The sequence below is a fragment of the Kwoniella bestiolae genome, chromosome 2 (assembly GCF_000512585.2).
Source record: "Kwoniella bestiolae CBS 10118 chromosome 2, complete sequence".
Lineage (NCBI taxonomy): Eukaryota > Fungi > Basidiomycota > Tremellomycetes > Tremellales > Cryptococcaceae > Kwoniella > Kwoniella bestiolae.
The window spans coordinates 2,282,208-2,310,114 of NC_089242.1; the positions used below are offsets into that span (position 1 = coordinate 2,282,208).

General features: G+C 47.0%; 9 protein-coding genes across 9 annotated transcripts; 4 read left to right on the forward strand and 5 right to left on the reverse strand.

Moving 5' to 3' along the window:
* Positions 1 to 506: 506 nt before the first annotated feature.
* Positions 507 to 2,649, forward strand: I302_104006 (uncharacterized protein; the record flags this gene model as incomplete). The annotated part of the gene is made up of 7 exons (XM_019189369.1): positions 507 to 525; positions 598 to 780; positions 852 to 1,058; positions 1,125 to 1,530; positions 1,605 to 1,800; positions 1,913 to 2,106; positions 2,166 to 2,649. The coding sequence occupies 7 exons, from the start codon at positions 507 to 509 to the stop codon at positions 2,647 to 2,649; spliced, it is 1,689 nt and encodes a 562-aa protein (XP_019048931.1).
* A 643-nt stretch (positions 2,650 to 3,292) lies between these two features.
* On the reverse strand, positions 3,293 to 5,575 carry I302_104007 (uncharacterized protein; the record flags this gene model as incomplete). The annotated part of the gene is made up of 3 exons (XM_019189370.1): positions 3,293 to 3,525; positions 3,593 to 4,132; positions 5,179 to 5,575. The coding sequence occupies 3 exons, from the start codon at positions 5,573 to 5,575 to the stop codon at positions 3,293 to 3,295; spliced, it is 1,170 nt and encodes a 389-aa protein (XP_019048932.1).
* Positions 5,576 to 6,664: 1,089 nt separating this feature from the next.
* I302_104008 (uncharacterized protein) lies at positions 6,665 to 7,312 on the reverse strand (the record flags this gene model as incomplete). The annotated part of the gene is made up of 1 exon (XM_019189371.1): positions 6,665 to 7,312. The coding sequence occupies one exon, from the start codon at positions 7,310 to 7,312 to the stop codon at positions 6,665 to 6,667; it is 648 nt and encodes a 215-aa protein (XP_019048933.1).
* A 640-nt stretch (positions 7,313 to 7,952) lies between these two features.
* Positions 7,953 to 9,881, forward strand: I302_104009 (uncharacterized protein; the record flags this gene model as incomplete). Its single annotated transcript, XM_019189372.1, has 6 exons — positions 7,953 to 8,100; positions 8,176 to 8,286; positions 8,435 to 9,005; positions 9,102 to 9,246; positions 9,338 to 9,573; positions 9,683 to 9,881. The coding sequence occupies 6 exons, from the start codon at positions 7,953 to 7,955 to the stop codon at positions 9,879 to 9,881; spliced, it is 1,410 nt and encodes a 469-aa protein (XP_019048934.1).
* Positions 9,882 to 11,292: 1,411 nt separating this feature from the next.
* Positions 11,293 to 15,962, forward strand: I302_104010 (uncharacterized protein; the record flags this gene model as incomplete). Its single annotated transcript, XM_065869778.1, has 11 exons — positions 11,293 to 11,390; positions 11,536 to 11,667; positions 11,737 to 12,892; positions 12,959 to 13,414; positions 13,491 to 13,914; positions 13,972 to 14,144; positions 14,224 to 14,622; positions 14,696 to 14,885; positions 14,960 to 15,609; positions 15,698 to 15,856; positions 15,927 to 15,962. 11 exons carry the CDS (start codon positions 11,293 to 11,295, stop codon positions 15,960 to 15,962), a joined length of 3,873 nt encoding a protein of 1,290 aa, XP_065725850.1.
* Positions 15,963 to 16,344: 382 nt separating this feature from the next.
* Positions 16,345 to 18,983, reverse strand: I302_104011 (uncharacterized protein; the record flags this gene model as incomplete). Its single annotated transcript, XM_019189374.1, has 12 exons — positions 16,345 to 16,508; positions 16,625 to 16,646; positions 16,717 to 16,813; positions 16,919 to 17,176; positions 17,272 to 17,591; positions 17,678 to 17,750; positions 17,824 to 17,922; positions 18,019 to 18,083; positions 18,164 to 18,255; positions 18,380 to 18,395; positions 18,491 to 18,592; positions 18,681 to 18,983. The coding sequence occupies 12 exons, from the start codon at positions 18,981 to 18,983 to the stop codon at positions 16,345 to 16,347; spliced, it is 1,611 nt and encodes a 536-aa protein (XP_019048936.1).
* A 1,114-nt stretch (positions 18,984 to 20,097) lies between these two features.
* Positions 20,098 to 22,487, reverse strand: I302_104012 (uncharacterized protein; the record flags this gene model as incomplete). The annotated part of the gene is made up of 12 exons (XM_019189375.1): positions 20,098 to 20,135; positions 20,204 to 20,290; positions 20,360 to 20,736; positions 20,799 to 21,017; positions 21,075 to 21,238; positions 21,298 to 21,484; positions 21,552 to 21,660; positions 21,715 to 21,739; positions 21,802 to 21,904; positions 21,993 to 22,174; positions 22,257 to 22,304; positions 22,419 to 22,487. 12 exons carry the CDS (start codon positions 22,485 to 22,487, stop codon positions 20,098 to 20,100), a joined length of 1,608 nt encoding a protein of 535 aa, XP_019048937.1.
* Positions 22,488 to 22,901: 414 nt separating this feature from the next.
* Positions 22,902 to 26,335, forward strand: I302_104013 (uncharacterized protein; the record flags this gene model as incomplete). The annotated part of the gene is made up of 10 exons (XM_065869779.1): positions 22,902 to 23,222; positions 23,285 to 23,623; positions 23,676 to 23,751; positions 23,822 to 23,903; positions 23,965 to 24,862; positions 24,920 to 25,087; positions 25,154 to 25,244; positions 25,310 to 25,521; positions 25,630 to 26,045; positions 26,179 to 26,335. 10 exons carry the CDS (start codon positions 22,902 to 22,904, stop codon positions 26,333 to 26,335), a joined length of 2,760 nt encoding a protein of 919 aa, XP_065725851.1.
* Positions 26,336 to 26,746: 411 nt separating this feature from the next.
* On the reverse strand, positions 26,747 to 27,699 carry I302_104014 (uncharacterized protein; the record flags this gene model as incomplete). Its single annotated transcript, XM_019189377.1, has 2 exons — positions 26,747 to 27,091; positions 27,256 to 27,699. The coding sequence occupies 2 exons, from the start codon at positions 27,697 to 27,699 to the stop codon at positions 26,747 to 26,749; spliced, it is 789 nt and encodes a 262-aa protein (XP_019048939.1).
* Positions 27,700 to 27,907: the final 208 nt, after the last annotated feature.

The following is a 27,907-nucleotide window of genomic DNA, read 5'->3' on the forward strand; positions in this document are numbered from 1 at the left end:
GACTGATAAACATACAAACATACCAGTCGGAGATTGATGGGATGCAAACGCCTGTCAATTACCGACGCGGTCTTGTATTTGGTCATATGACGTTTGTTCTCGTTGGTGTCTTACGGAATGATGGTTCGTTTGACCACTGTACGGCCGGTTACTAACGCAAGATATAGCGAGAAGATACTGCGAACTTTAAAAATTTACTTCGAACCGAACCGACGTGAGGCCAGCCCGAAGGAAAAGAACAGCTGAGCAACAACAATCACAATAACAAAACAATAATAAAACACCAAAATTTTTAGAGGTTCTGTCCTAGAGGACCGTGTATATATACTGTATGAGCATCTAGAACATCGTTGGCTTTCACTCTTATCGATCCATCCGTCTCTGAAAGACCTTCACCGTACGGTCTTACCAATATCAACGTCCCATTAAATTGTTCACAAACAACATTATCGTTCGGTACCTTTTTGTCGTACTCTCTTATTTGACCCTTATAAACTCATATAACAATGCTGCAACGCAATCCAGGTATGTGAACCACCTCACATCGCTGTCTCTGAAGCCTTACGAGTTGCTGATCGCTGTTCGACATCAATCTAGATCCCGACTGGTGGCGTCAAGCTATCATCTATCAGATCTATCCTAGATCATTCTGCGATTCCAACGGTGATGGTATAGGTGATCTGAGGGGAATCACTTCAAAGGTCCCATATCTAGCTTCGTTGGGTATAGATGCAGTCTGGTTGAGTCCGTTTTATCCTTCGGGTTTGAAGGACGGTGGATGTAAGTCGTTTTGCCACTCGCTCAAAGCACTTTATGCTGGGAAGGATCAGGTGCTAATGGAGGTGATGCAGATGACGTATCAGATTACCGTGATGTCGACCCGAGGATTGGAACTCTCGAAGATTTCGACGAGCTGGTCATGGCGTTGGCGGAAGTAGACATCAAGATCATGGTTGATATCGTTCCGAATCACTCGAGTGACGAGCACGTCTGGTTTCAGGATGCTTTGAAAGCTGGAAAGGGGTCCAAGGAGAGGGAGAGGTATATATTCAGAGATGGTGAGTGCAATTTCTACTTATCTCTCAATATACAATAGTGGGTCTGACCGGGTTGGTTATTTTCAGGCTTAGGAGCCAACAAAGACATCCCACCGACAGACTGGCAATGCGCCTTTGGAGGTCCCTCATGGTCACCCTCAGGTCGTGACGACGGTCAATGGTATTATCACATGTTTGACTCCTCCCAGCCCGACTGGAATTGGGATAATCCCGAGGTCCACGAAGATTTCCTTACCACGTTGAGGTTTTGGGCGGACAGAGGTGTGTCTGGATTTAGAATTGATGTAGCCCATGCGTTGGTCAAAGACTTTAATGGGGATCTACCCAACTGGGAAGAGATGAATGGGATCAGAGAGAAGAAGTTGAGGAATGGGAATAAACATATCACTCATCCTTATATGGACAGAGACGAGGTTCAGGAAGTGTACAAGGAGTGGAGGAAGGTTTTCGAGGAGTACAATCCACCCCTTTTGTGAGTCTTGCACCATCCCATATGTCCTGCTCGGCAACGCATGGGCTGACCACGACATCTGGGTATGATTACAGTGCTGTAGCAGAATGTTGGGTCGCACCTGATCGAAAGCCCCTGTATGCCTCTTCAGAAGGCCTTGGACAGGCTTTCTCCTTCGATATTATGTTGTGTAACTTCGACGCTCAGGAGTATAGGGAGTGTATTATACAATCTCTCAAAGACTCGGAGAAGGCTGGCAGTAGTACAACATGGGTATTGTCCAATCATGATGTAAGTCGACCTATCTTATCCCTTTCTAACTTCCTCAAACCCTTGTCTCGTCCATCGGGAGAAGCTTGCTTCTGGTATAAATTGCATATACTGACTTTGAATCGTCTAATAGGAACTCCGTCATGTCACTCGATACGGTCTACCAAATGTCCCCAACGCAGGATACCCAGAATTTGACGATGCCTTCAACGAGTACAAACGAAGTAGATTCACGAATCCTCCAGTGGACGTGGCGACGGGATTGAAGAGGGCAAAGGCAGCTACATTGATGATTCTGGGATTGCCGGGATCGACATATGTATATCAGTACGTCTCTCTATCTCGGGTCACTGTCCCCCAATAGCTGACAGAATTCTTATTCACAGGGGCGAAGAACTAAATTTACCCGAAGTTATTGAAATCCCAAACGACCAACGACAAGATCCCCATTTCCATCGAACCAAGGGAGAATGTCTGGGTCGAGATGGATGCAGAGTCCCCTTACCTTGGGAGGCAACATCCAAGAACCTAGGATTCGGGTCCGATCGACCCCCTCATCTCTCTCAACCTGAATGGATGAAGGACTATTCCGTCGACTTGCAGGAATACAACGAAGATAGTACTTTGAACTTCTATAGACGAGCGTTAGACGTTAGAAAAGAACTACAATGTGCGGAAGAACTGGAATGGATCAAGCATGATGTTGAGGATGTGCTTCATTTTGCTAGACCTGGTGGATGGGAGATTATCATGAATGCTGGTAAGACCCCTGTTCCGTTGCCAGACGGACGACGAGTTATAGTCAGCTCAAGTGAGATGAAAGACGGGATGTTGGATGGCGAAACCACCGCTTGGTTGTTGGCCGAATAGATAATATATGCCTGAGTTTCCTTTCTTTGCTCTCCTTTTTCTGTTACATTGCTAGACGACGTAGATGTATGTACAGTAGATATCATGTTGCTTGTAGAATGTATGTCATCCTTCCGTTCGTTATGCGAGTATCGCTTAAGGTTAGTCGTTTTGTTCAGTCTCAGACTACACGTCTGTCAAAACAAAAAACGACAAAAGCGACTGTTGAGGCGAGAAACGTATCTTGCAAGACCTCCATACCGCACGTCAGCCACATAGATCACCTACATTTGCCGCTTTCTTCGTATCGTAAGACCAGTTTCACCGACTGTCGCGCAGCATGAGAGGACTTACCCATCTAGTACCAGAAGGACCATGATCCTATAACGATACTCCATATGTCTTTGAGCTCAACGATCACAAAGACCTCCGCCAGTTGATCACCGGCACCTTGTTATTCCACTTTGATCGGAACATGTTGAGGACAAAGAGGCGAAAAATGGGATTATAACCAAACACTATGGGCCTTCTTCCTTCCATGATGGAGGAAGATTGACGGAGCAGGAAATCTTTGAGGATTGAGCAGGTGGCGCAGAAATACAATCAAAGGGCATGCATATTGAGGTTGAATTTTCCAATACTGTTGCGTCATTTGTCGACATGATCATTCTAGTGAAGGCAAGGAGGTAGCCAAGCTATTCAAACTTTTGATTTCGGAACTTTTCCTGTGTATTCTCTTGCCTTTCCTAGCTTCCTCACGCCTGAATTCCCTCTCTGCAGGAGTCCTCCAAAGAACCTCTGAAGAGGGGAAACGGAGTTCACACCCTTCTTTCAGACAGACAATCGAACCTGATCGTTCAGTCAGGCGATGTGCCTTCTGAGATCTTTGCGGCAGACCTATGATGTAATCGACACAGACAACCATAACTCATTAGCCAGAAACACACAATGAATTATAACTCACTGGTGTCTGTTGAACCTTTGCACGGTTCTCTGGCGACTTCCGGCATGTCCGTGTTGACAGCACTAGCTGTACAGCGGTAGCATTTAGCTTTCAAGCTTTTGCCTATCAGGACTCCTCGAACATTCTTCAAGCGATGAGAGGAACCATCACACTTGGCTTTCTCGCCTACTCCTAAACTACTGGTAGTCGTAGAGGTGTGAGGCTGTACCTTGGCATTTGAATCTACGAGACAGCTTCCGCTCGAAGGTGCGAGAGGCTGTGTCTTAGCACGCGCATTCACCTCCGACAGACGACCGGCAAAATTGTGGTATCGAGCCGTCTTTTCTTCTGTAGGCCGAGTAGATTCAGGAATTGCTCTGAATCCTGATTGAAACTGCAAATGGTCTCGGTCGGTCGACGCGTCGATCTCAGTATCTGGGAGATGTGATTCCTCATAAGTAGTGTCTGTCTTCGACTGAGATTCGACCAGTTGGCGAGTCAGTTGTACGATCGTGTCGAGATCAAAGGAGCCTGTAGGTGAGAGCGAAGGCTCTTCACTGTCTAGCCAGTAGCGATCATCAGTAATCGAGTCCAGGCTGTCCAAGATGTATGGTTCTGTCGATGTTTCATCATCCTCGTGATGAGAATATTGCGATAGAGGGTCGTTAGGCGGATTCATCGAGGAAAATGGGTATGTATGAGTACTGAGTCTGGCTTTGATGAAAGACGAGCTTAAATTGCTAGTTGCTGAACTACTCGAGGGAGGGTCTACAGTATCTCAGCCGGTCCCTCAATCTCACTCGGAGCTGTGATATCGATGTAAGAAAACGCGAGAAATCGATCGGACATGTAAGCACCATCAAAGGATTGATGCTCGCTGATGATATCTGGGGATCGAGTGCATCGCGATTTCCTTTCGAAGCTGACATTGACGAGTCATTGTCTGAAACACCTCTACCATCCCGTGCATATTCTCAGGTAGGAAGGGCGCTCGGTATAGGTAGCAATGTGAATCATCAATATGCTCTCGCGTCGTCTTTCCTTTCTTTCTCTGGTCAGACCACCAGACTGACACCTCATCGTACTGAATGAGACCCTCGGCTAAGGGACAGATTATACTGTAGATGGATAAGTCACATGAGGTATTCATAGATATTCGGTATGATATAAGTCGATTAGTAAATACGATCATCCCCTTCATCCAGCAATGGCCACCTCCCGCTTTGCTTTCAGGTATGCATCATTACGATCCCAGGCGAGAGGAGGGGCGGGGTTTCTACTCCTGGCGGAGTATCAGTGAATAGATTCCATTAGTCAGTATGGCGGATAGATCGATCTTGTATCTAGGATGTCTGGGATGTAAGGCATCGCTTGGACTTTCTCTCTTCAGAAGTCCTCCACCTGTGAAGCAGGAAAAGTGACTTCACATCCTTCCTTCAAGCAGACGATCATGCCTGGTCGGTCACTCAGGCGGTGCGCCGAGCGAGAGTCCTCCGACAGGCCTGTGGTGATGCACAATTGGACAAACAATTGAGAACCAGTCAACTATGACGGGAGCTACAGAGAGCATTCATGATGACTAGAGTACGCGAGAACAGAGCGCTTACCGGGCTCGGAATGACCTTCACAAGGTGACCTGGCTGCTTCGGGTAAGTCTTTGTCAACTACAGTAGCTCCACAGGTATTACATTTCGCTCTTCGGTTCTTGCCTACCAGGATACCCTTCGGTCTTCTCAGATGATGGGTCGACTTGTCACATGTTCGTCGGGTGCGGACTGGAGGAGTCCGAACACTCGAAGGTGCAAGGGCTTGGAGTCTTCCGACGTTGTTCACCTTTGACAAACGCCTAGCATAATTGTGGGGATGTGTGGTCTCGTTACTTCTGAATATATTTCGAGCGATCTCTGAATACCGTAATTGGGAGCCAGATTGGGATTGCGATCGCGATCGGAGAGTATCGAGATGATCTTGGTCTTTTGGCTGTTGGTCATCTGATGCGCCCATCGCGTTGTCTGGGTGATTTGACACCTGCAAGACTGTATCAGAGTTGTCAAGATTGTGAGTATCGAATTGACGATTGAGATCAACGATGGCAGAGAGGTCATTCGATGGTGTAAGCGGTAAGGATTGCTCTTCATCATAATAACCATTTTGAAGAAACCATTCCGTGTCCAAATATGTATCTTCGAAGCTGGTAGGCCACCCAATTGAGCGGTCAGTCTCAGTGGGAGAGCACTGGAGATTGATGTCGGTTGGGGAAGTCATTCGATCGACGTGTCACTGTATATATTATGACGCAAGTTTGAGATAATAAGAGCAATGCGAGATGCTATATGGTCAATGCATAATTGGCAGTATTGGCAGTTGGGCTGTCTAGTCAGCATTTCAAAGTTTGTCAGTCTTGTTTTCGGTCGGTGCTGCAATTCTTTGTGACACCGGGGAAAAAGGACGAAAAGCAAGCGAACGAGGACAAAAAACATGAGTTCTGGCTGGAGCAATTTTATCGGGGTTCGATGTATGGGTCTTCAGCAAAGGAATGATGACATATTGAAATGTAGATTCTGGACCGCGCAGAGTGCACTTATTTCGCATAATGTGGTTGATCTGAGCTTAGTCTGACCAGATACATAAAAGAGCTAGAGTAGAACACCTTCACCCCCATCAACGGTATCTGCGTTTGACCTCCACTGCCGGCTTTGTGTGACATCTAGAAAAGAAGGACCATTGAGTGAGATTCACCATATGCTTCATGTATGAGCTGACGGACAAAGGGTCACAAGCACTCTGTTAGCATGTTACGAGTCAGTACACGTACCAGCCCCCTTCATCCAGCAGTGGCCACCCCCCGCTTCTCACCTGCTTCAAGGTACGTATACCGAAGGTTCCAGGTGAGAACGGGCAGGTCTCCTACTGCTGGTGTCGGAGGTGGAGGGTAAGTATCAGTGAGTGAAAAGGGCGTTAGTGAGCTGTTAGTAAGGCGGATAGAATGATGCCTGTGATGCATGGTATGTAAGGCAGCGCGAAGTGTAGAGGAAAGCATCAAGTGAATGGAAGTAAAGATCAAAGGTAAAAGACAAGTCGTAAGGCATAATATTACCTCCTACCACCTTTCTTCTGTACCAACGTAAACCCATCATCATCCACCACGGGTTCCACTCTTTCTCTGGTCGGCTGCGACTCTACCAGCTGAGGTGCACTCTCTCCGTCCATATCTACATCCCCATCCTCATCCTCATAATCATCACTATCCTCACCCTCTGACTGACTTTCCGCCCCTCCCGCCCCCCTAGCAGCATTCACACCCTGCTTCCTCACTTCTCCAGCTTTCTTCTCCAGCGCTTCCACCAGTACTAAGGGGTTGGGACCAAGGATATCTTTCCATAATCTGACTAAATCAGAAGAAACAGAATCGATAGACCCATCCTCCAAATTCGCGTCAAACTCGTCCGACATGATTTGATGTAAGAGATCACCGACCTCATCAACGTCCAGTGGAGGGTCTGATGCCGATTTGGGATCTACTACAGGCGTGTCTCCGGGGTTGACAATGGGTAAGAGGGGAGCACGAGTCTCGAATTCGTCGATCAACGTTGAGGCTAGCCATGTTTTCTTGGCGACTGAGTCGGTGCCTCCCCATTGTTCGGCGACTGCTATGGTCAGGGCTGGCCAGAGGTCAAGGAGGGCGAGGGTGCCTCGGGCGAAGAGGATGATGGCTTCTGGTTGTTGTTGGGGAGCTGACATGTTGGGAAGGAAGTGGGAGGTGTTTTTATGTGTGGTTTAGTCGTGGAGCAGATGTCTAACGAATTTGGATTGATGGAGAGAGTATCGTACGATGATTGGTAAGATAGGCTAGTCTGTGTGTGTAGGATACACGGGTAGGCTTGAGACAGTTGAGATAGAGTCTGGGTCCGTAAGAAAAGGGGATGAGAATGTCGTGTTCAACGTAAGGTTTGGGTGTGGTGTATTGTGAGAAGGCCAGATATGCTATTTATGCGAGAGGGTGGGGTTCCGATCGCCGAGCTGCGTGCACCAAGGAGTGTGTCTTGGATGAGGAGATGGTTCAGAAAGGGAAGACAGATGACGATAGGAATGCCTCGAGGAAACAGCAACTGCAGAATCCAAAAAATCAGTCCGGTGGCAAACTTTTTGAGGATTGTGGAGGTAGGTATTGACAGCAAGCGTGGCATGCACGTGCTCACCTGCGGCGGAAGATTGGGCGGAATACTCCGCAGTCAACCTTGAACCCTCCTCCACGTCGTGACGCTCTGCGTTTGCAACCATCACCAATGTTTGAACTGGACCAAGACTAACTTGTATCACTGCATACTCCTTATATATATCATAAGGCAACGAGCTAAAAGTCCACATCTCATCTGATAAGATGCGGCCCTCCTCCCTCCTGCTTGCTCCTATACTCTCTCTCTTGAGCCTTGTCGCAGCTCGGTCAGCCACGGGTGATCGAGTACTCGTGGTTTTGGAATCAAGTGTTACGAAGGATGATTATTCGAATTTCTGGAAGTCATTACAGGGTGAGTCTCCTTGCGGATCTTGGCAATCCTCGTAAATGCTAAGATGAGTTGGCTGATGCGTTCGCTCTGCGATAGATCGAGGCTTCGAACTTACCTTCAAAGAACCGAAAGACAGAGATGCAGAGTTGGTGAAATATGGGGAACTGAAATATGATCATTTAGTGATGTTTGCGCCAGGAGCCAAGAGTGAGTGGATCGTTCGGCCTACTACGATTATCCTCTGGCGTCTTCGACCCCTGTCATGTATGACTGGGACAAGTCTCGCTCCCGATGGGTGATTCCGACAAATAATCAAATGGTATGGTTCGCTTACACCTCCTTTGTCTTCATATAGCATACTCACCTACACTCTCGCCCAAATCGATCCTTCACGCCCAGTTCGCTGGCCTCAACACCCTATACGTCCTCTCACCCGACTTGACAGAGACCAACAAAGAGTTCTTGAGGGAGTACGACCTGGAATTCATCGACTCTCCTTCAACCCTGATAGATCCATTCAACCACCCCGTAGATTCTCCATCTTCCACCGTCCTCTTATCCCCCACATCAGAGCTCGTACCGAACAACGGGGAGACCCTGTCATCCACGACCCTATCGGGCGGTCCGATAGTCTATCCAAGTGGTATCGTCCACACCACAGGTGAAAATCCCTATTTGATCGATATTCTCCATTCGACAAAGTACTCTTATATAGGCGATGATAAGGTCATTTCATCCGATGAAGCCGAAGTGGAAAAGTCCCTTGGCAGCAAGAACTCAAAGGATGCGATTCTTAATGGAAGAAAGGCTACGTTGGTCAGTGCGCTGCAGACTAGAGATAATGCTAGAGTGGGATTTGTTGGGTCGGCGGAGATGATCAAGGATGTTTGGTGGGATGGGAAGGTGAAGACTAAGGATGGAAAGAGGTGAGTTGTCAGTAATCAGCTCGTGTAGCTTTCTCTACCGAGATGCGGCGTTTGTATAGGGTCATTGTGATTGACTTATCGTGTTCTCTCATCTAGTATCAAGACTGGGAATGCAGGATTCATCTCCGACCTTTCAAAATGGATCTTCCAAGAGACTGGCGTCGTCAAGATCGTAGATTCGACGCATTACAGAAAAGGCGAGACTGAACCTAGAGAACTATACACCAAGAAAGATGAAATTGTGAGTTGAACTTTCGCTTCACCACGTCACTCAGACACCTTATAGTCAAACATGAATTATGTTTGCTGAAACTTATGATTTGCTATTGCAGACTTATTCGCTCACCCTCGCCAAGCACTACACAACCGCGAACGGAACTTCCGCGTGGGGTCCATTCGAAGTTGATGATCTCCAGCTGGACTTCACAATGCTAGATCCCCATGTACGAACCTCGCTGAACCAGGATAATTCAGTTTCGGTAGAACAAGGAACGAACTACAAGGCCAAGTTCGCTGCGCCCGATAGACATGGTGTATTCAAGTTTGTTGTGGAGTATTGGAGGCCTGGGTGAGTTAATTAGTTCCATCGAACCAGCCAAATCCTGTTGGTGGTGTTTGGTGTTTGGAGAGAAGACATTCGAAGTGATGCTCAGTTGACTGACTCATTGATCTGATAGATGGAGTTACATCCGATCTTCCCAAACCGCCTCGGTCGTACCTCTACGACATGACGAATACCCTCGATTCATCGTTGGTGCTTGGCCATACTACATTGCAGCTTGCAGTACCAGTATAACGTTCTTGGCTTTCTGTGCTTTGTGGGTCAGTCTGGGTGAGGGTGATAAAGATAGAAAGGGGAAGAAGAAGGCGGAGTAGATTAGTGGTAGCATTAGTGGCTGAAGCAGAAGCTAAAGCAGAAGTAAACAGTAAAATGCATCATGATATGCTGGTACCCCAACTTAGATACGTGTGGACTATATTTTCGAACCCGTATAAATTAGAACAGCATAATGGTTTCAGTATGCTGAACATGTAACATGACTGTCCTGTTCTCTGTGTGGGGACAGTCCCGCGGTTGGCTTCACTCGAGAAACACATAGGGATGAAGACATTGCTAGCAAAGCAGCTTGACTATGGTGTTCTCACTGGCCGTAACGAAACACGTCACAGTGCCAATTACCTAAAGAATGTTTGCCACGTGCTTCTGTCACGGGGTAGACTGCGGGGTAAGGTCCGAGCGAGCATCGTTGTAAGGAAAAAGGGGTTCAATGCTTGGGAATGATGAATGATGAATGCTGAATGATGAATGCGATGAACTATCTGCTATTCATCTTTTGTTCTCTCTCTCTCTTTCTCTATCTCTTCAGTAATTATAATTGCTCACATACAGACACACTTTGCACTCTTGACCATTATACCCCCTAATCATATCCCTCACCAACACACAAAAAAGCACATCTCATCGTGCAACCTCGACCTCGAACGCCTCAGGCACCTCGGTCACAAGTAGGCAGTGCATTCCACCTGTCCTAACCACTCCATTCACTATACCACAGATATACATCACAATATCTCCTATCGCAGCATTATATACCTTCATAGATCATTCTACAGTATAATACCTTTGTGTCATCAGCAACATTACAGTGGTCATCAAAAGTGAGTAAGTCTCCTCCTGTGATTCGGTCGACCGACCCATGTCATCTTCCAAATAAAGGTTACCTTCCATCAATTGTTCTTGTGATTGTATATACATGATCACAGTCTAACACGCCCTTCCACGCAGATCAATACACTCCATCACTAGACTCGCTTGCATCCTCATCCAAAGGACTATCTAGACCATTCCAACTGTATCAAACTCAACTCGACGACAGATAGTCAAAGGTCTGGAATTTTAGCTTGACGACAAGGGTCAGTCATTTTTAAACCGTGAGTGAACGTTTCAACTATCCTGCCTGTTCTTCTCATCCATTCCATACCAGCACTATCTCAATCGTGTGATATATTTCGCATCTTTTCTATTGTTCCTCCAGTGGTCAGTCTAGCATAGCTTACACCTTTCACTCCCATCAGATAGATTGGATCGACCTCCACTTTACCATTTCACAGCATTCCTCATAGATACAATCCTTTCATACTATACTCTTTCACTGCTTTGCTCTTGCTCTATCATCCTCACCGACCCTCTTTCATCAACCAAGCTCTTCAATAAACCGGGCTTGAACGCCATCGCTCCTTGTAGCTGTTACAAACTCTTTCAGCTGGTCGGTAGCTGCTCAGCAAAATGTCGCCAACCAATTTGAGTCCCGATAAAATAGCTGGGTTCAGGAATAGAGAAGGTAGAACCCCACCTCCAGCACCTAGTGCTGCGTACGCTAGACGGTGAGTACTAGTGCCCACCTTCATGCTCGGTCCCTCCCAGCAAGCGGTGTATTGCCTGCTTAACTCCTCCATACATCCATGTTACCTCCGAAGAGCATCATATAAGCTGCAGCCCGTTACGACTTTGCTGAATCACTCCTCGTAGGGCTCGAGAGATCATCGAAGATGAAGCAGGTGTGTCAGGCATGAGACCAGCAGTTGCGATCACGCCGGAGGAAGAACATGTCGCTGCAGTAGACAACGGAGTGGCTTCTGGATATAGAAGGGCAAGGGCCGGGTGCGTCTTACAGAAGTTTTGCCTTCCTGTTCCGTGAGAACGATACTGATGGCGCTTCGCGTGTTCCAGAACCATGCCTTCTAATCTACAAGAAGCTGCTCAACGTTACACCGGTCCCTCTGACGAGCCAACTCCGACTACAGCGACCTCCGCCGCCTCTTCCGGCGCAGCAACTTACACCCGAACGTCTGCACTGTCCCCTGCTTATCCCCAAACGACAGCTCGTCCAACGTTACGACATGCTGCTTCCTCGGCTGCTAATCTAGAAACATCCTCCGTCTCAAACCGTCTCCGTTCAGGTTCGCTCACTTTACCTGGCGCAGGGTTGGGCGATGCGTTCGGGCACGGACCCTTCAGCAACGCATGGCTTGCCAACCCTGGCCTAACTGCTTCCAGTACTCCCTCACGATCACCCTTGGGCCACCCTCTTCAGACCACCGAAGATGAATTAGCCTCATATACCTCACCGTCAGAATCCGCTACTTCGTATGCTACAGACGACCTCAACTCCACACTTGATTATCTCGGCTTAGCAGATGGAAGCGATGCAATCCACTTGGCTCCTGCTTCAATGGTCGAACTGCGAAATCAAGCTCAACGAGCTATTCACAATTCCGGTCCTGCTAGTCGACTACGAGCCAGCACCGTGTCAAACTTCGCCAGACCTTATCGACCTTCCGTCACCAATGGCAATCTATTCAAGGGCAACAATGGATACGATGGTAGGACTGACGATGAGGAGGCACTTGCCAGAGCTATCGATAACTTGGGGATGTATGATCAGAATGGGTATCCTGTGTCAAATCAGCTTGGCGGTTTGTATGGCTCATCAGGTTTATATCCAACCAAAGAAGCCACTAGGCCTAGAGCAACCACTATTGGCGCACTAGATCATCCAGTCAGGAAGTCAATGTCAAGAGGAAACAGTTATTTGGCCTCTATCCCTCAATCGCCCGTCCATGCTGAGCATCTAGGTTCTCCGTATGGATATCCTAATCAGATGAACACAAAATCAAGGGATTCAAGCAGAGGACCAAGATTATCGATATCATCTCATACTTCCCGGACTGGTACGCCTGACGTGGATAAAGGTACATCGACACCTCAAGTACCGACTAGGAGTTTATGGATTGGTAATTTAGATGTCAACGCTACTAGTGATGCTTTACTGCATGTCTTTGCTCCTTATGGCGCTATAGAGAGTGTGAGGATGCTTCCTGAAAAGGTGAGTCAAAATGATCCTCGTGACAAATATATCGATAAGAACTGACAAAACCGATTTATGTTCTAGACCTGCGCTTTCGTCAACTTCATGGAAAAGACAGATGCCATCCGAGCCAGAGATGACGTATTGAACCGAATGGGCGGACATGTCTCGGCTCTTTCGGAGACAGCACCTGTCAGGATAGGTTTCGGTAAAATCGACTCTGCACCCAACGGTCCGTCTATCAATACTAGTGCTGTAGCTCCCGCACCACCTAATTTAGTGTTCACCACTGGTGGACCTCCTCCTGCGCCTTTACCTGGTCAGCCTTCAACTGTTACTACTCCAGCTATAACTGTCCCTCCCCCTACCAGTACTACCGTATCCGTCGAAAGTCCCGATGCGAAAGATGGCGACCAAAGTGCCCTACCTACGAGAGCGCTTTGGATAGGCAGTATACCTGGAACTACCAGTCCTAGCACACTTTTACAGATCTTCTCGCCGTTTGGTCCAGTCGAATCGGCTAGGGTATTGATGAACAAGGTGCGTTCCGTCTCCAACTGTTCCAAACTGTTTTAGCACCTGCTTGTAATGTGCTGATCAGCTTGACCAATCCTAGTGCTGTGGTTTCGTCAACTTCGAGAGACTTGATTCGGCGGTATCGGCTCGAAACGCATTGAATGGACGGGATATCCTTGGCAGCGATGTTGGAGCTATACGAATTGGATTCGCTCGTGTGCCTATCAAATCACCTACTTTGGGAGGACCAGAAGACGAGATTTCTTCTCCTGGTAAACTCGGTGATGCTCTCAACACAGTGCAAGGCGCAGCATCGGTATCCACTGAACAACAAATGTCAGCCGAAGGAGGTGGTCTGGAGAACTACCGAAGTCAGTTGATCTTGGATTTGGTCAAGCAAGGTGTCCACGAGCAGGTTTTAGAGAAGGGGTTAGATCACGATGGTGTAGTCAGTGATCAACAGATGATCATGCAGGTGTTCAGCAAAGAGTCGGAAGAGGATGGAGATATTAGAGCTGCTGCTGGTGAGTGTTAGCTCTTTTACCCATAGGGAGGAAGTGATAGCTGACGAGGTATGCCAGAATCTCGCCCACCCGTTACATACTACACTGCTATTCCACTTGTTGGCGATCGACCTGCCAGAAGAAATGATTCGTCCAGACTTAAGGACATTAGGAAGGTGCTCGATGCTGGGCAATGCTCTCAGGCTGAGGTGGATTCAATTGTCCATGAGTTGATGGAGGATTGCGCGGAGGTGCGTGTTTCCCCATCCCTGTCTGTGTTGTTATTTCTTCTGCTGATGTCATATGCTGATGTCATACTTGGTGGAATAGCTTGCAAGCGACTACATCGGTAACACCGTCATCCAAAAGCTGTTCGAGCGAAGTCAACAGCCATTACGATTAGCCATGTTGGAACGGATCGCCCCCCACTTGGCGACTATCGGTATACACAAGAACGGTACCTGGGCTGCTCAAAAGATCATCGAGTGTGCTGTCACCAACGAAGAACGAACGAAGATCATCGATCACCTCAGGCCTTTCGCTCCTCCTTTGATGTGCGATAGTCTTGGTAATTACGTTTGTGCTGGAACGTTGAAATTCGGCCCGCCGTGGAACGACTATGTTTTTGATGCGATGATCGACAGATTATGGGATATCGCCCAAAATCGATTCGGTGCTAGGTGTATGAGGACTTGTTTGGAGAGTAACAGTACTAGCTTGTACCAGAAGGTCAGTCCAACTTCCCACGTTTGTCGCCTTCGTGATGGGGCAAGTGTAGCTGACTTCAATGTTGATAATCTAGAAACGTATCTCAACTGGGATTATCCTCAACTCAATCCCTCTCGCCACCAACCCTAATGGAGCTCTACTTCTCACATGGCTGGTCGATACCTCAAACCTACCTGGTAGATATGGCCTATTGGCGAACCGATTTGTCTCTCACATCGCTCATTTGTGCACACACAAGCTGGCTTCTTTGACCGTGCTGCGAGGTGAGTTGTGATCCAATCAGCTATGTGATTCCGATCTCGACAGGATCGATAGCTGAATTGCTTTTATATATCAGTCATCACTCAAACTACAGAACCTGCAGCCGCCAACAATCTCCTCCAAGCTATCTTCACCTCAAGCAAAGATGAAACTTTAAGTGAAATCCTCGGCGATGCCAACAACGGATCTCAAGTGATCGGCAAAATCCTAGCCATCAACACCATCCCACAAGAACAGAAAACCCAAATGATCGACACCGTCAGAAGGGTCTTACCAAATATCAAAGCTTCCAACACACCGCCTTACAGATTACTCCTCGAGGCAGTTAGTCTACCAGTGCCAGCGGGATATATCAATAATAACTCTTCCTCGCCTTTCGGCAGATCCCACCATAATCATCATCACCATCAGCAACAAGTCCAAATCCCACAGGGATGGGGCATCCAATCTCAACCGCAACAATCGTTCGGACAAGCTTTCTACGGTGGAGCACAGGCAAATGGATATTCCCAACCATACGGAATGAACAACCTTTCACCGCTTCTCATCCCCCAGAATATGCCATTAGGTCAATCGATGCGGAATCCCAATAGCCCTAATTCTACACCCAATGCGAACAAGTCGCCTAGAACGCCCATGGCAAGGTTCAGTAATGGGCCGATGGGGATGCAGGGGAGAATGAGCCCTGGGAGTATGATGAGTCCTGGTTCGGACCCTTTCAACCCTGTGAGTGTTTACTATCCTATCTAACACATAGGTGCATGAGTAGTAGAGAAGAGGGAAATGACACATGCTAATATATCCTCCCTGCCAGTTCGCGTCCCCCTCAATCGATCTTCCAGGGGCTCAACACGCTTCCATGCGACTAGGTTCCGCGCTCTCCCAACCGCCTGTCACTTTTGGTTCGCAGCCTGATATTGGTGGATTGGGCATTCTGGGTCAACAAGCTTCGGACGGTAATGGGGTGTACTACGTGAGCGGTCTTTCTACATTGATGAAAGTGATGGAAGGGGACTTTAGCTGACATGTAGAAATGAACACAGGGTCGACCAATATACGGCCAAGCGGGATATCAATGATTAGTTGATACAAGTCACCAGACTCAAAACAAATAAGATCACTTATATTGTGTATATTACGCTTGATCATATGTGAATATAATAAAAATAGAAATGTGGATCCTCGCCTGGAGCGAAGGGACGAGACGAATAAACTGAAATGCCCCCCGAAAAAAAAGAAATGAATGATCAAGAATAGAAGAAACCCAAACGAAAAACCGAAAACGAAAAGAAAAGTATATTGCTTACATCCATAAGATAATATTCATGCATTTATATCACGATTGAATGGTGATCAAGGTTCACATTCTCACCACATTATACTTTATATATAATTCTAATGCAGTATCGTACTGTATGTGTACGAAAATAGATTGATACACCCACCGAGACTGTGATGATCTCACTCAATCTCACCGAAATGAGTAGCGCAATAAGGTGATTTCCTCCTGACCACCTCTCCACGTTTGTACAGGTAGAACGGTATGGGTATCATACCTATCGATAAGATTGCGAGAAGGAATAGGGCCCATTGGTTGCCCATACCCAGGAACATCTGTCTGGCGACTAGGCACGAACATGCAAACATCAGTATGTAACATAAGTCTGACAAGACCACCGCGAAAACTGAATCATTTGATGGTGCATCGCCGACTTTGAATTATTACGAACACTGCACTCACATAATGGGAAGATGGCACCGACCTGGGAAAGATCCAGATCCGAATAATCAGCTATGTATTCCCCTTGGTATACCTTGTTATAGGCAACTTACGATATTTCGTACAAAAACCACACCTCCCAAGGCTGAGGCTGAATAACGGCCGTACCCGTCTACCACGTAGTTCAAAATCGCAGCCAGGATGACATAGCTAGTATAGTATGAGATGACAGATATCAGTGTCTGTTGGCCCCTGCAATGTCATTCCCTCCTTCTCATAATAGCTTTCGCTCTTCTACAGGTAGGATCGACTCACAATCCAAATCCGAACAATGTAAACCCAATGAGCGGAGCGATCCACGGCAAGTAACTATAACTCGTCCACGCAGCTATCATCAGTCCGATGGGACAGAAGGGGGTACACCAAAGGGCAGACCACCACCTCGATTCGGGATCGGAGAACCCCTTGAGCGTACTGGCTTGATGGTATTTCCTATTCTGGAGGGGAGTGAGGGCGAAGCCTAGGAATGAACCAAGGACGTAGGCTAGGAAGGTGAGGTTGACTGTACCGGAGCTAAGTTATCATATTTAACAACATAATCAGTATTACAGATAACCGATCATTAATTGTGGGAGACATTGAAGTATAGCGATATTGTGTGCACTCACTGAGTCCATCCATGTCCTCCATTACCTTCCCCAAATACTAATGGGAAGGCCTCGTTCGACAAGAAGATCATACCAAAGACAAATCCGTTTATCCCGGCACACAAGTACGTGATAGGTTCGGTAAATAAAAACTTGAACGGCCGGAAGATGGTGACTTGATATAAATGTTTTGGATCCTTCTTCACCAGCTCATGTTCGCCGTAGAGATCTAAACCTGTCGACTCTCTCAGGATGGCAGTCTTGCGAGAGAGGATGATGGTGTCTCTTGTTTCGGGGAGGAGAAAGAGGATGATAAAAAAGAATGCCCCGAATACGATTAGCTGGAAAAGGACAATTTGGTCAGTATCGATACCGTCACTGTTGTTGATAGAACTAGGCTAGATGGATGATGTTGAGGCCCACTCACGTATACCCAGAATAACCACCTCCAACCTTTTTCCTGAGCGAGATAACCCGACAATGCATTACCCAGCGGAGGTCTAACAGATAGGACGGTAATGAGTTAGCACATTCCAATCCCGTTCGCTACGAATATAGTATAGCCCTACTCACCCATCCGCACTGCTCAGAGCGTATATGGCAACTGCCATCCCTCCGTCGTCTATGCTGAACAAGTCATGCACCACTCCACCAGTATTAGCTAGAGGAGCGCTGGAAGCCAGAGGGAACCAAAGGAAATCAGTTCGTTGATCAGCGAAAGCGAACACATGGTACAGCGACGAACAACAGAAAGGAAGAGTCACTCACCTCCCAGAAAAACCTTGAATGAATCGACAGACTAAAACAGTAGCCAGATTCTGGGCTAGGGCGAGCTGTAACGTTGTACGTCCAATGTGAGTCAGTATACGAATTTGTTACTCTGCGTGTATACGGGGAATCATGTCTGACTCACGGGTAGCTGAAATATAGTGAAGATAGCCCAAGAGACCAGATAGACAGGTCGTCTGCCCCAATATTCACTCAGGGGAGCCAAGAACATTGGTCCTATCGGTGGGTATCACCATGTCAGCACCCCGATGAGAGCATACTTGATCGATGTTCACTCATGATGTGATTGCTCGTCGCTTGGAGGGGTGGAAGCGGTGTTTTGAAATTGAAGAAGGCTTACCAAAAGCGAATCCCAGCTAAATCATAAGGGTATGATAATCAGCTTCAAGTCATTTCAACTTACCCATCCCATAGCTATCAGAGGGCAATCGTACCACACACTCGTACTCACAATATAAAGACTCAACCCCAACGTACCCAGCTCCGCCCCAAATCCCAATTCCTCCTGCATCTGCTCCACGCCCGTCGAATATCCCGATACGCACAGGCATACCTATATGATTAATCTAGACGATCAGCTATACTCATACGCATCTTCTTTTCGTCACGTTCATTCTCCTGAAAGCAATAATCACACTCACCAGATTATTCAAGAGCGATGCCAGTCCCACCAAAGCGTACCTCTTCCACTTCCTCCAATTCCTAGGACTCGTCGGGTCGGAGGGCAGACTCCTAACTAATAAATTGCCTTTGGGGTCCCTCTTCCATATACAGCAGTGGTTGTCCAGGAGGATCTGCTGCACCTCTTTGCTTATTCCCAGATCGGCGTAGAAGGCTGAGGATGGGTAAGTGTTGTTGCTGTTCGTCATGGATTGATTTACAGCTGAAGTCGGGGCATGGTCCGGAGGACTGCTATCGATGTGGGTACTGGTTATCTTCGACATCTTGATGCTTCTGTAGTCTATAGTCTGAAGAATCTTTCGATACGAGTCGACTGAAATGTCAAGTTAGTAGAAGCAAAGATTTACCAAAGGATAAATCGAATCATCTTCTGACTTTTACCCCGCATAGTATTCAACGACGTATACATACGCATCTCGTAGTCACCTGTGGACCTCCATAATCAAGGTAGGTGACCCAAATGATGAATAATAAACCAAACCATGAAGTCAGAGTGACATAACACTGTAGTTGTTTTTAGAACTCGAGTTTGATTCCAGCTAAAGCTTTAATCCGCGGATTACGGAGGAGAGGCAATAAACTCGGCTCGGCGTTCGGCAGGATCAGAGAAAATTACTACTGTAACTCTGTACTCGACCTACGAAACCACAAAGGGCTTATTGAGCAGAGCAGAATCTCAAACGGAAATAGAAATGCATACACATTCCTCTTCTACCCCTCACCACCTCTTCCCTTCTGTCGTATGGTTCATTCTACCACACGCCCCAAATCGAACAGACAAACCAAAGAGAAGGAGAATGGGATCTATATAATGGAATGATAAATATGAAAAATGGATAGGCGCACCATCCGCGCGTCTATAAATCCGATACCGATAAGATATGATTGAATAATGCTATTTTCGTGCTCATCGTTGGTGGACCGTCGCACATTGCAGATGATTGATTGATGCTGATGAGAATGGGAAATGGAAAATGGAAGATGAAAGTTGGAGAAGCTCGATCGGAAAAACGTATAAAACGCAATGAACAAAAATGAAGTGGGATCAAAGATATATACAGATTCGTCCCCCTCTCTCAAAAGAGAAACACCCAAATACCAAAAGAAAAAAAGAAAATGACTTGTCATTGCAAGGGGAATCACAAATCGCGATATTCCCCTTGCCAGCTATCAGAATATGATTGTAGAAGAATATACATGGAAAATTACCAAAAGGATGTGAGTCGATATATGGAAAAGGGAATAATGGGTGGAGCCGTTCTAAGACCCATAAAAATGTGGAATAAACGATTCATCATCGTTCGTATTCATTGATGAATCAGAAATCGATTTTGGGAAGGGGTGACCAGCGGAAGAAGAGAGAGGGACTGCCTGGCTTTACTGCCCAAAGTTGAATCCACCTTGAGGAGCGGCGACTAGCATTTGATTGATCAGTCAGTCACCTTCACCGATAATTGAGGAGAACTCGTTCGAAGGAACTCACCATCGGACTGGAAGGCGTATTGACCAGAAGCGTCAACAGCAGGAGCAGCGGCGTCGGCTTCTTCCTCATCTTCATCAGGGAAGAATTCTGTTTTTACACATGTGTCATCAGTCAGATTTCATCTTCTGAACCACGAAAGGCGAGAGGAAAACTCACTATCCATGATGTAGAAACATTTCTTGTAGATCTCCAAGTTCTCGTGATGTTGCAAATTGTGGATGTTGACCATACCACCAGCTTCCTCAATGTATTGAGCATACTTGTTGATTCCTCCTGGACCAGCTGCTTCCTTGTCGACATCACCAACTTTCAGAATGTTCTCAAGACCATCAAGGGCAACTTGAATTATCTTGTTGTCCATGGAAGTCAAAAGATCACACATGGGTTTGATGCAGCCTTGAGAAACGAGGTATCGAATTTGGTTGGGTTCTTGCAAACCACCTGAAGTGGCGTTGGAGATTGCCCAACAAGCTTCTTTCTTGGTTTTGAAGTCGGCGTTGGCAAGGATATTGACGAGAGGTGGGACGAGGTTACTACATGACGTGAAGGATATCAGCTTGATTCTTCGATTCCGAATCACAAGAAGCTGACTCACGCATCAATGATAGCTTGGATTTGCATAGGGGAACCAGCAGTGATGTTTGAGATGGTCCAACAAGCTTCCTTTCTAATTCCTTCTTTGGGGGATGAGAGCAAGCTGAGGAGCGCAGGAAGGGCACCGGAGGAGATGACAACTTGAGTCTGGAGATCATCACCAGTGACGATGTTTCCTACAGATCGAAGAGCAGGTGTTTGCACAGCGGTAGAGGGGTGCCTGTTGAATCATGTCAGCTTCATCCAGCGTATCTACCTCTTGTTTTGCTGAACTTACATGAGCAAGTCCACCAATCGCCTGCATACACCACTTTCAATAACAGCTTGGATCTTATCGTTCGTACCGTCAGAGAGGTATGAGATGGCCCAACAGGCATCGATGAGTACCTCATCGTCGAGCGAGTAGATAAGCTTGGTGAGGATTGTAAGAGCAGGCGAGATCTACAGCATACACAAGTCAGTTGGAACAATCGAAGAACTGTCTTTGTGAAACGACTGACCAATTCCCATTCTGGTTGAGGGTTCTTTCCTCTACAGAAATTGCTCAATGTCCAAGTAGCGTTTCTGAGCATCGAAATCTTGTGGTTCTCGTTGAGGAGCATGAGGAGAGGTTGGAGAGCACCTTCGTGCAGGACATGGTCTCGACATTTGGGAGAATCACCAGCAATGTTACCGAGAGCCCAGACACTATGCGATACATGTTGATCAGCCCGTCTATTGGTCGAAGATCATCGAACAGAGAAACCCAGCTTACGCTTGTTCTCGAACATCGAGCACGCTGGAAGAGAGCAGTCGGATGAAGAATGGTACAGCGCCAGCTTGGATGACGACTTGTGTGTGTTCAGAGGTTCCGGACGCGATGTCTATATGAGACGTTAGCGTGATGCTACCACGATCAACAAAGTATGGATGCTTACTGGTCAATGCCCAGGCGGCCTCGAACTGCAGAAGCTAAGTCAGCCGTGTAATCCCGATCCAGGAAAGAGAAAAAAATAGCTGCTCACTTGAATCATGGTGTTGTTGCTAGACAAGAATTCCACAAATCGAGGTACTACACCACATTGAATCACTCTGTCGATGGGTGGGTTCTTCTCCTTTGACAAAAGTCTGTATTGCGTTATATCGTCAGCGCCTGTCGTGACTTCTCCTCATCACGATCCAGCAAATGCACGATTTCGGGTGTTGTAAAACTCACTTCCTGAATTTTGTGGTAGCATCCAACTGAGCTTCTTGATCATCGCTGTAGACAGCTTGGAGCATACCAGGGAGAGTATCGGCGAGAGATCCAACATCTACTCCCGTATCCTCGTCCGATTCAATACCATCATCAGCTGAGAATGGTTGCAAGTTACGTCGCTTGGCGATGGATTCTTCTCTCTGATCGTGGTTGTAAACATATCAGCATTTACTTATAGTCACGCGAGACATCCACGGAAGGGGAGAAGGGGCAAAGACCTACTTTTTGACGTCTGATTTCTACTTGTTGTTCCTCTCTTCTTCGTCGAAGCTATATATCAGCTCATCGTCAGCATTCGTCCTAGTACTGTGCATGGATCGATGAAGGAAGGTGGCATGAAATTATCGTGTATACGTTGGGTGGCCAAACAGTCAAAAAATTTACCTCTTGAGCGGAGAAGGAAGACTTTCCCTTGAAGTTGTTTCTTCTGTGATCGAGATTACGAGCTTCCATCTTGTACTGTTGTTGCTGTTGCTAGTCGTGCTTGACCTGTTTTTGTTAAAGAGTGTATATAGATAGGATGACTTGAGATGAATGATGAATGATGAACTGGAGTTGAGAGTGTCAATGCTCCTTCTCCTTCTCTCTTTCAGTCGCGACTATACATTCATCCACCATACATACACACCAGAAACAAAAACACCAAATACAGGGTTACTCATACAGTGTAACATGTCATAAATGGAAGGAGCAAACAAGGTACAAACCCTTCCATGGCTTTCATTACGTAACCGACAACTACCCAAAGACGTCACTCGAGTATTGACGAAAACACATCCTAGCACAGTCGAATGGAGCATACAGCTCATATCGTGTATAAATGCTACTTTGAGCGAAAGCAGAGGCAAACACACTGATACAGGCAAAATGGGCGAGTCATCAAGAAGAGACCGTTCGAGGTCGCGCTCACCCTCTCGAAGACACAAGGGCAAACACCGAGAAAGAGACAGAGATCGATCACCTTCCTCTAAACATCATCACTCGCACCACAAGTCATCAAGGCATCATGACGATGAGGATAGGCATAGGAAGCACAAGAAGGATAGAGAGAGGGACGAGACTGAGGAAGAGAGGAAGGAACGGAAAAGACTGAAGAAGGAGAAGAAACGGTCAGACGAAAAGGGATTAGACATTGTGGATGATGACTATGATGAGTCCATGTGGGTAGAAAAGGGGGTTGACGGTACAGTGAGCTCGACTCCAGTCTTGAAGATTTATCTCGGAGAAGCAGCTGATTTTGGAATCTATAGGAAGCGGCTTCCAACATACCTACCTCGGATTCCTTAGCCCTCCAATCTAACCCCTCCAATCCACCTCCCAAGGTACCCTTACCTCCCACCACCTCCACCGGATCACAAGCTAGAGAGAGGGAATCGTGGATGCTCGAACCTCTCGACGGGACTTCTGCAACTGTGCCGAAAGCTACTAGGGATATATCCAGGAGTGCAGGAAGTGGAGGTATGACCGAAGGATATGGAGAAGAGGTAGTATCAAATAGGAATCTTGGCGGGGGAATGGATTTCTTCGAAGGATTAGGAACGATCCATGAGAGGAAAGATCCAAAAGCCGATTTACCGGATCCTTCAAAGGTGAGCTCGCCACACAGCTTCAAGGAGGGACACTAGCTGACATGAACTGTAGCTCGTGGTGGACAAGCGGTTTGAGCTGAACACGCAGTTACTGGAGGGTAAACAGATTGATGACTATGAGACTACAGGTGAGCCAGACAATATTTTGATTTGATTCGCGATTGGATATATCTGACATTATGCTATAATGGATAACAGAAAAGAAAGTCACACCTGGTGGTCCAGGCTATCAATGGAGAATGATGAAACTGAAGCGATTGTATGAACAAGCGGAAGAACAGTAAGTCTCGAACCCACCCTCGGCACCAGTCTTGCTAATCATAGCTAACCCTTTCATGCAGGGGACGAGAAGTCGAGGATGTCGCGATGGAGCGATACGGCAATATGGAAGATTTCCAAGCAGCAATTGAAGAAAGACGTATACTTGATGAAAGAGAGGCTAGGCGTAAATCTCGAAGGGGACCAGGTCAACCAGGCTCAGATGGATTTTCTACACCTGGAGGGGGATTTTCAGGATTCAGAACTCCTGATACTTCTAATCGAAGGTTCATGTTCACCCAACCATCTGGAGAGGAGGAATTCGGTTCAAGCAGACCAAGCTCGCGAGGTGGATTCAGGAGACCACAGGGCGATGATAATGAGATCCAAACACCTTCAGGTGCAGGAGCAGGCCGAGTAGATGAATTACGAAGGAGAGAGAGTGGCAATAACGTTACACCTGGAGGTAGAGAACGGACCATCGGATTTACAAGCCAAGCTCAGCAGGCAAAAGTCTCAACGCCAGTTCCAAGTGTATTCACTCCTACTGCCTTGACTCGATCGGGTTCAGGATATCCTTTCAATGCCGAGGTTGGTGCTCAGGCTGGTACGATGGAGAACCCTGATCCCACATCGTCTAAACCGCCTCTGACGACTGAACAGCTTAACAAACTTCAAGCCAAAGTGATAAGAGCCAAATTGATGGATGAGCCTAACGCATTAGCCTTGGAAGAGGAATATGAGAGGGAACGAAACAAGTCTGAACAAGCTAAGGAGAACGGCGGAGCTGGATTATGGTCGGGTTCGACTGATCCAAGTGGATTACAAGGTCAATTTGGGAGAACCGACGATAGAGGAAATCAAGTTGAGGTTCAGGTCTTACCTACGCTCGATGGGAGAGGTAAACTGTATGATGTTGGTTTGGGAGCGTCGGATGAGGGGGAAGCTAGGCCTGGTAATAGGAGGAAGAAGGTTGAAAAGGTGAGTTCGACCTCACCATCCCCAGATTGTGAGTGAGAGCTGATCTTTGGATTATAGTTTGAGACCAGAGATAGGGAAGGGAACGTCCTGCGGTACAATGCAGATGATGATACGCAATCGCTAGGAGAATTGGTGAGACAAGAGAAGTTCGGCGCGGGTTCAGGCGATCAGAAGAATATGGACGCGGAGATGGCTGCTGCCATAACGAGAGATGCCAAATTTGAGGTAAGCTGAGAATTTATCTTCCACATTCATGAGGGACAACAGCTCACGTGGCAATGTCATCATTAGTCTGATGTCGATTATATGGATGATAATGTCGATAAACTCGCAAGGAGGAAGATGAAGAGTGATGCGATGAAACGGGCGTTTGCTATAAATGGTGCGTACAATAGCTGATCCACGTTTGACACAATGTAGTAGAGCTAATGAGCCCCCATGTGATAGATTACGCTCGAACAAAGAAAGCTCTTGATACTTGTCCATTCTGCTATCAAGATGATCGAAATCCACTGGCCGCCATCGTAGCATTGGGAACAAGGACGTACATGTGCTGCACACAGTTCGAAGAGCTCGTCCCTGGACATTGCTTAATCGTGCCTATACAGCATCATCTGAGTATGTTGGAGATGGACGATGATGATTGGGAAGAGGTCAGGGTGAGTACCCAACAGATCCCTTCACTTCCTCAAACCTCATAAGTCACTTGTAAATCGTTCAAAGAACTTTGAAGCTGATGTGGACTTCTTTTAACTCATCCCACACAGAACTTCATGAAATGTCTAATGCGAATGCACGCACAAACAAACCACGGTGTAATCTTCTTCGAGACGGTCTTATCGTTCAAATATCAGAAACACACCTACATAGAGGCCATACCAGTCCCCTTCGAGACGTTCCAGGACTTACCAGCATATTTCAGAGAATCAATTATGTCCTCGGAAGGGGAATGGACACAACACAAAAAGATCATTGATTTTTCGACTCGATCAGGTGGATTTAGGAGGATGATGGTTCCCAACTTGCCGTATTTCATGTGTCAGTGGGATTACAAGGGTGAAAAAGGGTATGGGCACGTCATAGAGGGTGTGTCGGATAGTGGGACTGGCGCGGGGAAGGCTGAGGGGGAGGATAAAGAGGGGGATGTGGGTGGTGCGGGAGGGAAGGAAGATGAGTTTCCTAGGTTGGTCTACTCACTATCTCCTTCTCTCGGCTTATTATTCCATTGTCCCCACGTTCGAATTTTCCACCCTCTGTAATGATGTTCTGTAAAAGAGGTTGGTGGTCAATGCTGATACTCTATGTCGATCTATTAGATACTTCGCAGCAGAAGTGATCGGGAACGTGTTAGGTTTAGAACCTCGTAAATGGCGTAAACCTAGGAAAATTGATTACAATCTCAACAAAGATAGAGCAAGGAAACTAGGCGAGAAATTCCAACCGTTCAATTGGACTGTTGGCCAAGGTACTTAGTGAGGGTGCAACGATCTTGCATGTGTTAAATCGGATGAAATGCAAACACCACTGTATTCATGTACGAGTGAAAATATCTCCCATGCATGCGGGTCCAATTGACACTCGGCAGTGTCAAGCATCCCAAATCTACCGCATGTAAGGCCCAGGACGAATTTTGTCCCCATTGACTCATTTGCCGGTTCGATGGCTGACAGTGATCCTCAACGCACGAAGAGCAGATCTCGAAGTGATAGAATAAATTGTTTGTTGAGCCATTGCATAGTATCAAGACAAGCAGGTCATGTATAAATGAGATTATCAGGTCTCACCGTAGAGACATACGGTTCGGTGAACGCAAGCCTTATACACTGTATATCTAGCCGACGCTGGATGTACCGAGCAGAGTCGATCATAACCATGCGCCCTTCATTACAGTGTCACCACCCACTGAGTGTTTTGCGGCATATGGTCTTCCTCTCCCGGGGCAGATATACTGCCAAGGAAGCCTTGTTCCAAAGCAATCTCCAAATCGACTTCCGGCTCAGGACGGTCAGACGCATAAGGGGGTAAACAATATTTCAGAGCCGCATCGACCTTTGAAAAATTTGCGTCCATTGAAGGATATCCGGACCTCAGCACATCCATCAAAAGGCTATACGCCATCAGGCATTCTCTCGGATCTGTTACTTCCCTAGGTCCAAGAGATCCGTATCCGAACTTCAATGTGCCTTGAGTTGAGTCTCTCTTCATATCAGTGATGTACCAGCGGTAATCCTACAGCTCGCAAACAATAAGCCTTGTCTCTCGATGTCAGTTGTTGCACTCTTATAAACATTATAGGGTGAAGGATTTCGAGATCATGAGATGGAATGACCAACAGGGATAGAGTGGCAAGCACATCGTCTATAGACAGACTTAAGCTGGAGAAAGGAGCTTACAGCACTATTCAATGGTAAACGGGACAGATACCCGTTAACGTCGCCATGAGAGGGATCAGCGTAGATAGTCAAGGTGCATCTGCCAGTCGGGGAGGGAGAAGCTTCGAGCGAGCTGCTATAATCATCAATGTAAAACTCCAACATATTGCCATTTCTCAATCGCTCTGCAGTGATATCATGATTGACCTCTGAGAGCCAGTAGAAAGTCTTTCGAGCGTGATTCTTGAGATTGCCATCCGCATTCAAAGCTTCACCGAATGCCCCACCTCCCGAACAGATATCCAGGAATTCATGCTCTCGGTCTGATAGGGTCTGTTCCGAGGGGTCGCTGTCGATCCAAACGACATCAACAGAGTGACCCCATGTTAAGCCATCATACGCCGATCTCGGGTTTGAAAATTGGGGAATTCTGTAAGAGCCGTTGTTGGCTGTTATGGCTGGCATTTCGGATCGAGGTGTCGAGACGTTTGTGGTTCACGACCAGAGATATACGCAATTGAAAAAGTGATACCAAATTGAGAGTAGTCTTCAAGTACATATTGCCCGTGAGAGAGGTGCCTTCTCATACTCAACACTCCAATCACGGACATGTCTTCGGAGAAGTTGAGACTTCTAACTTGTGTAAGGAAGGCAGGATGAGCGAACCTTTGCA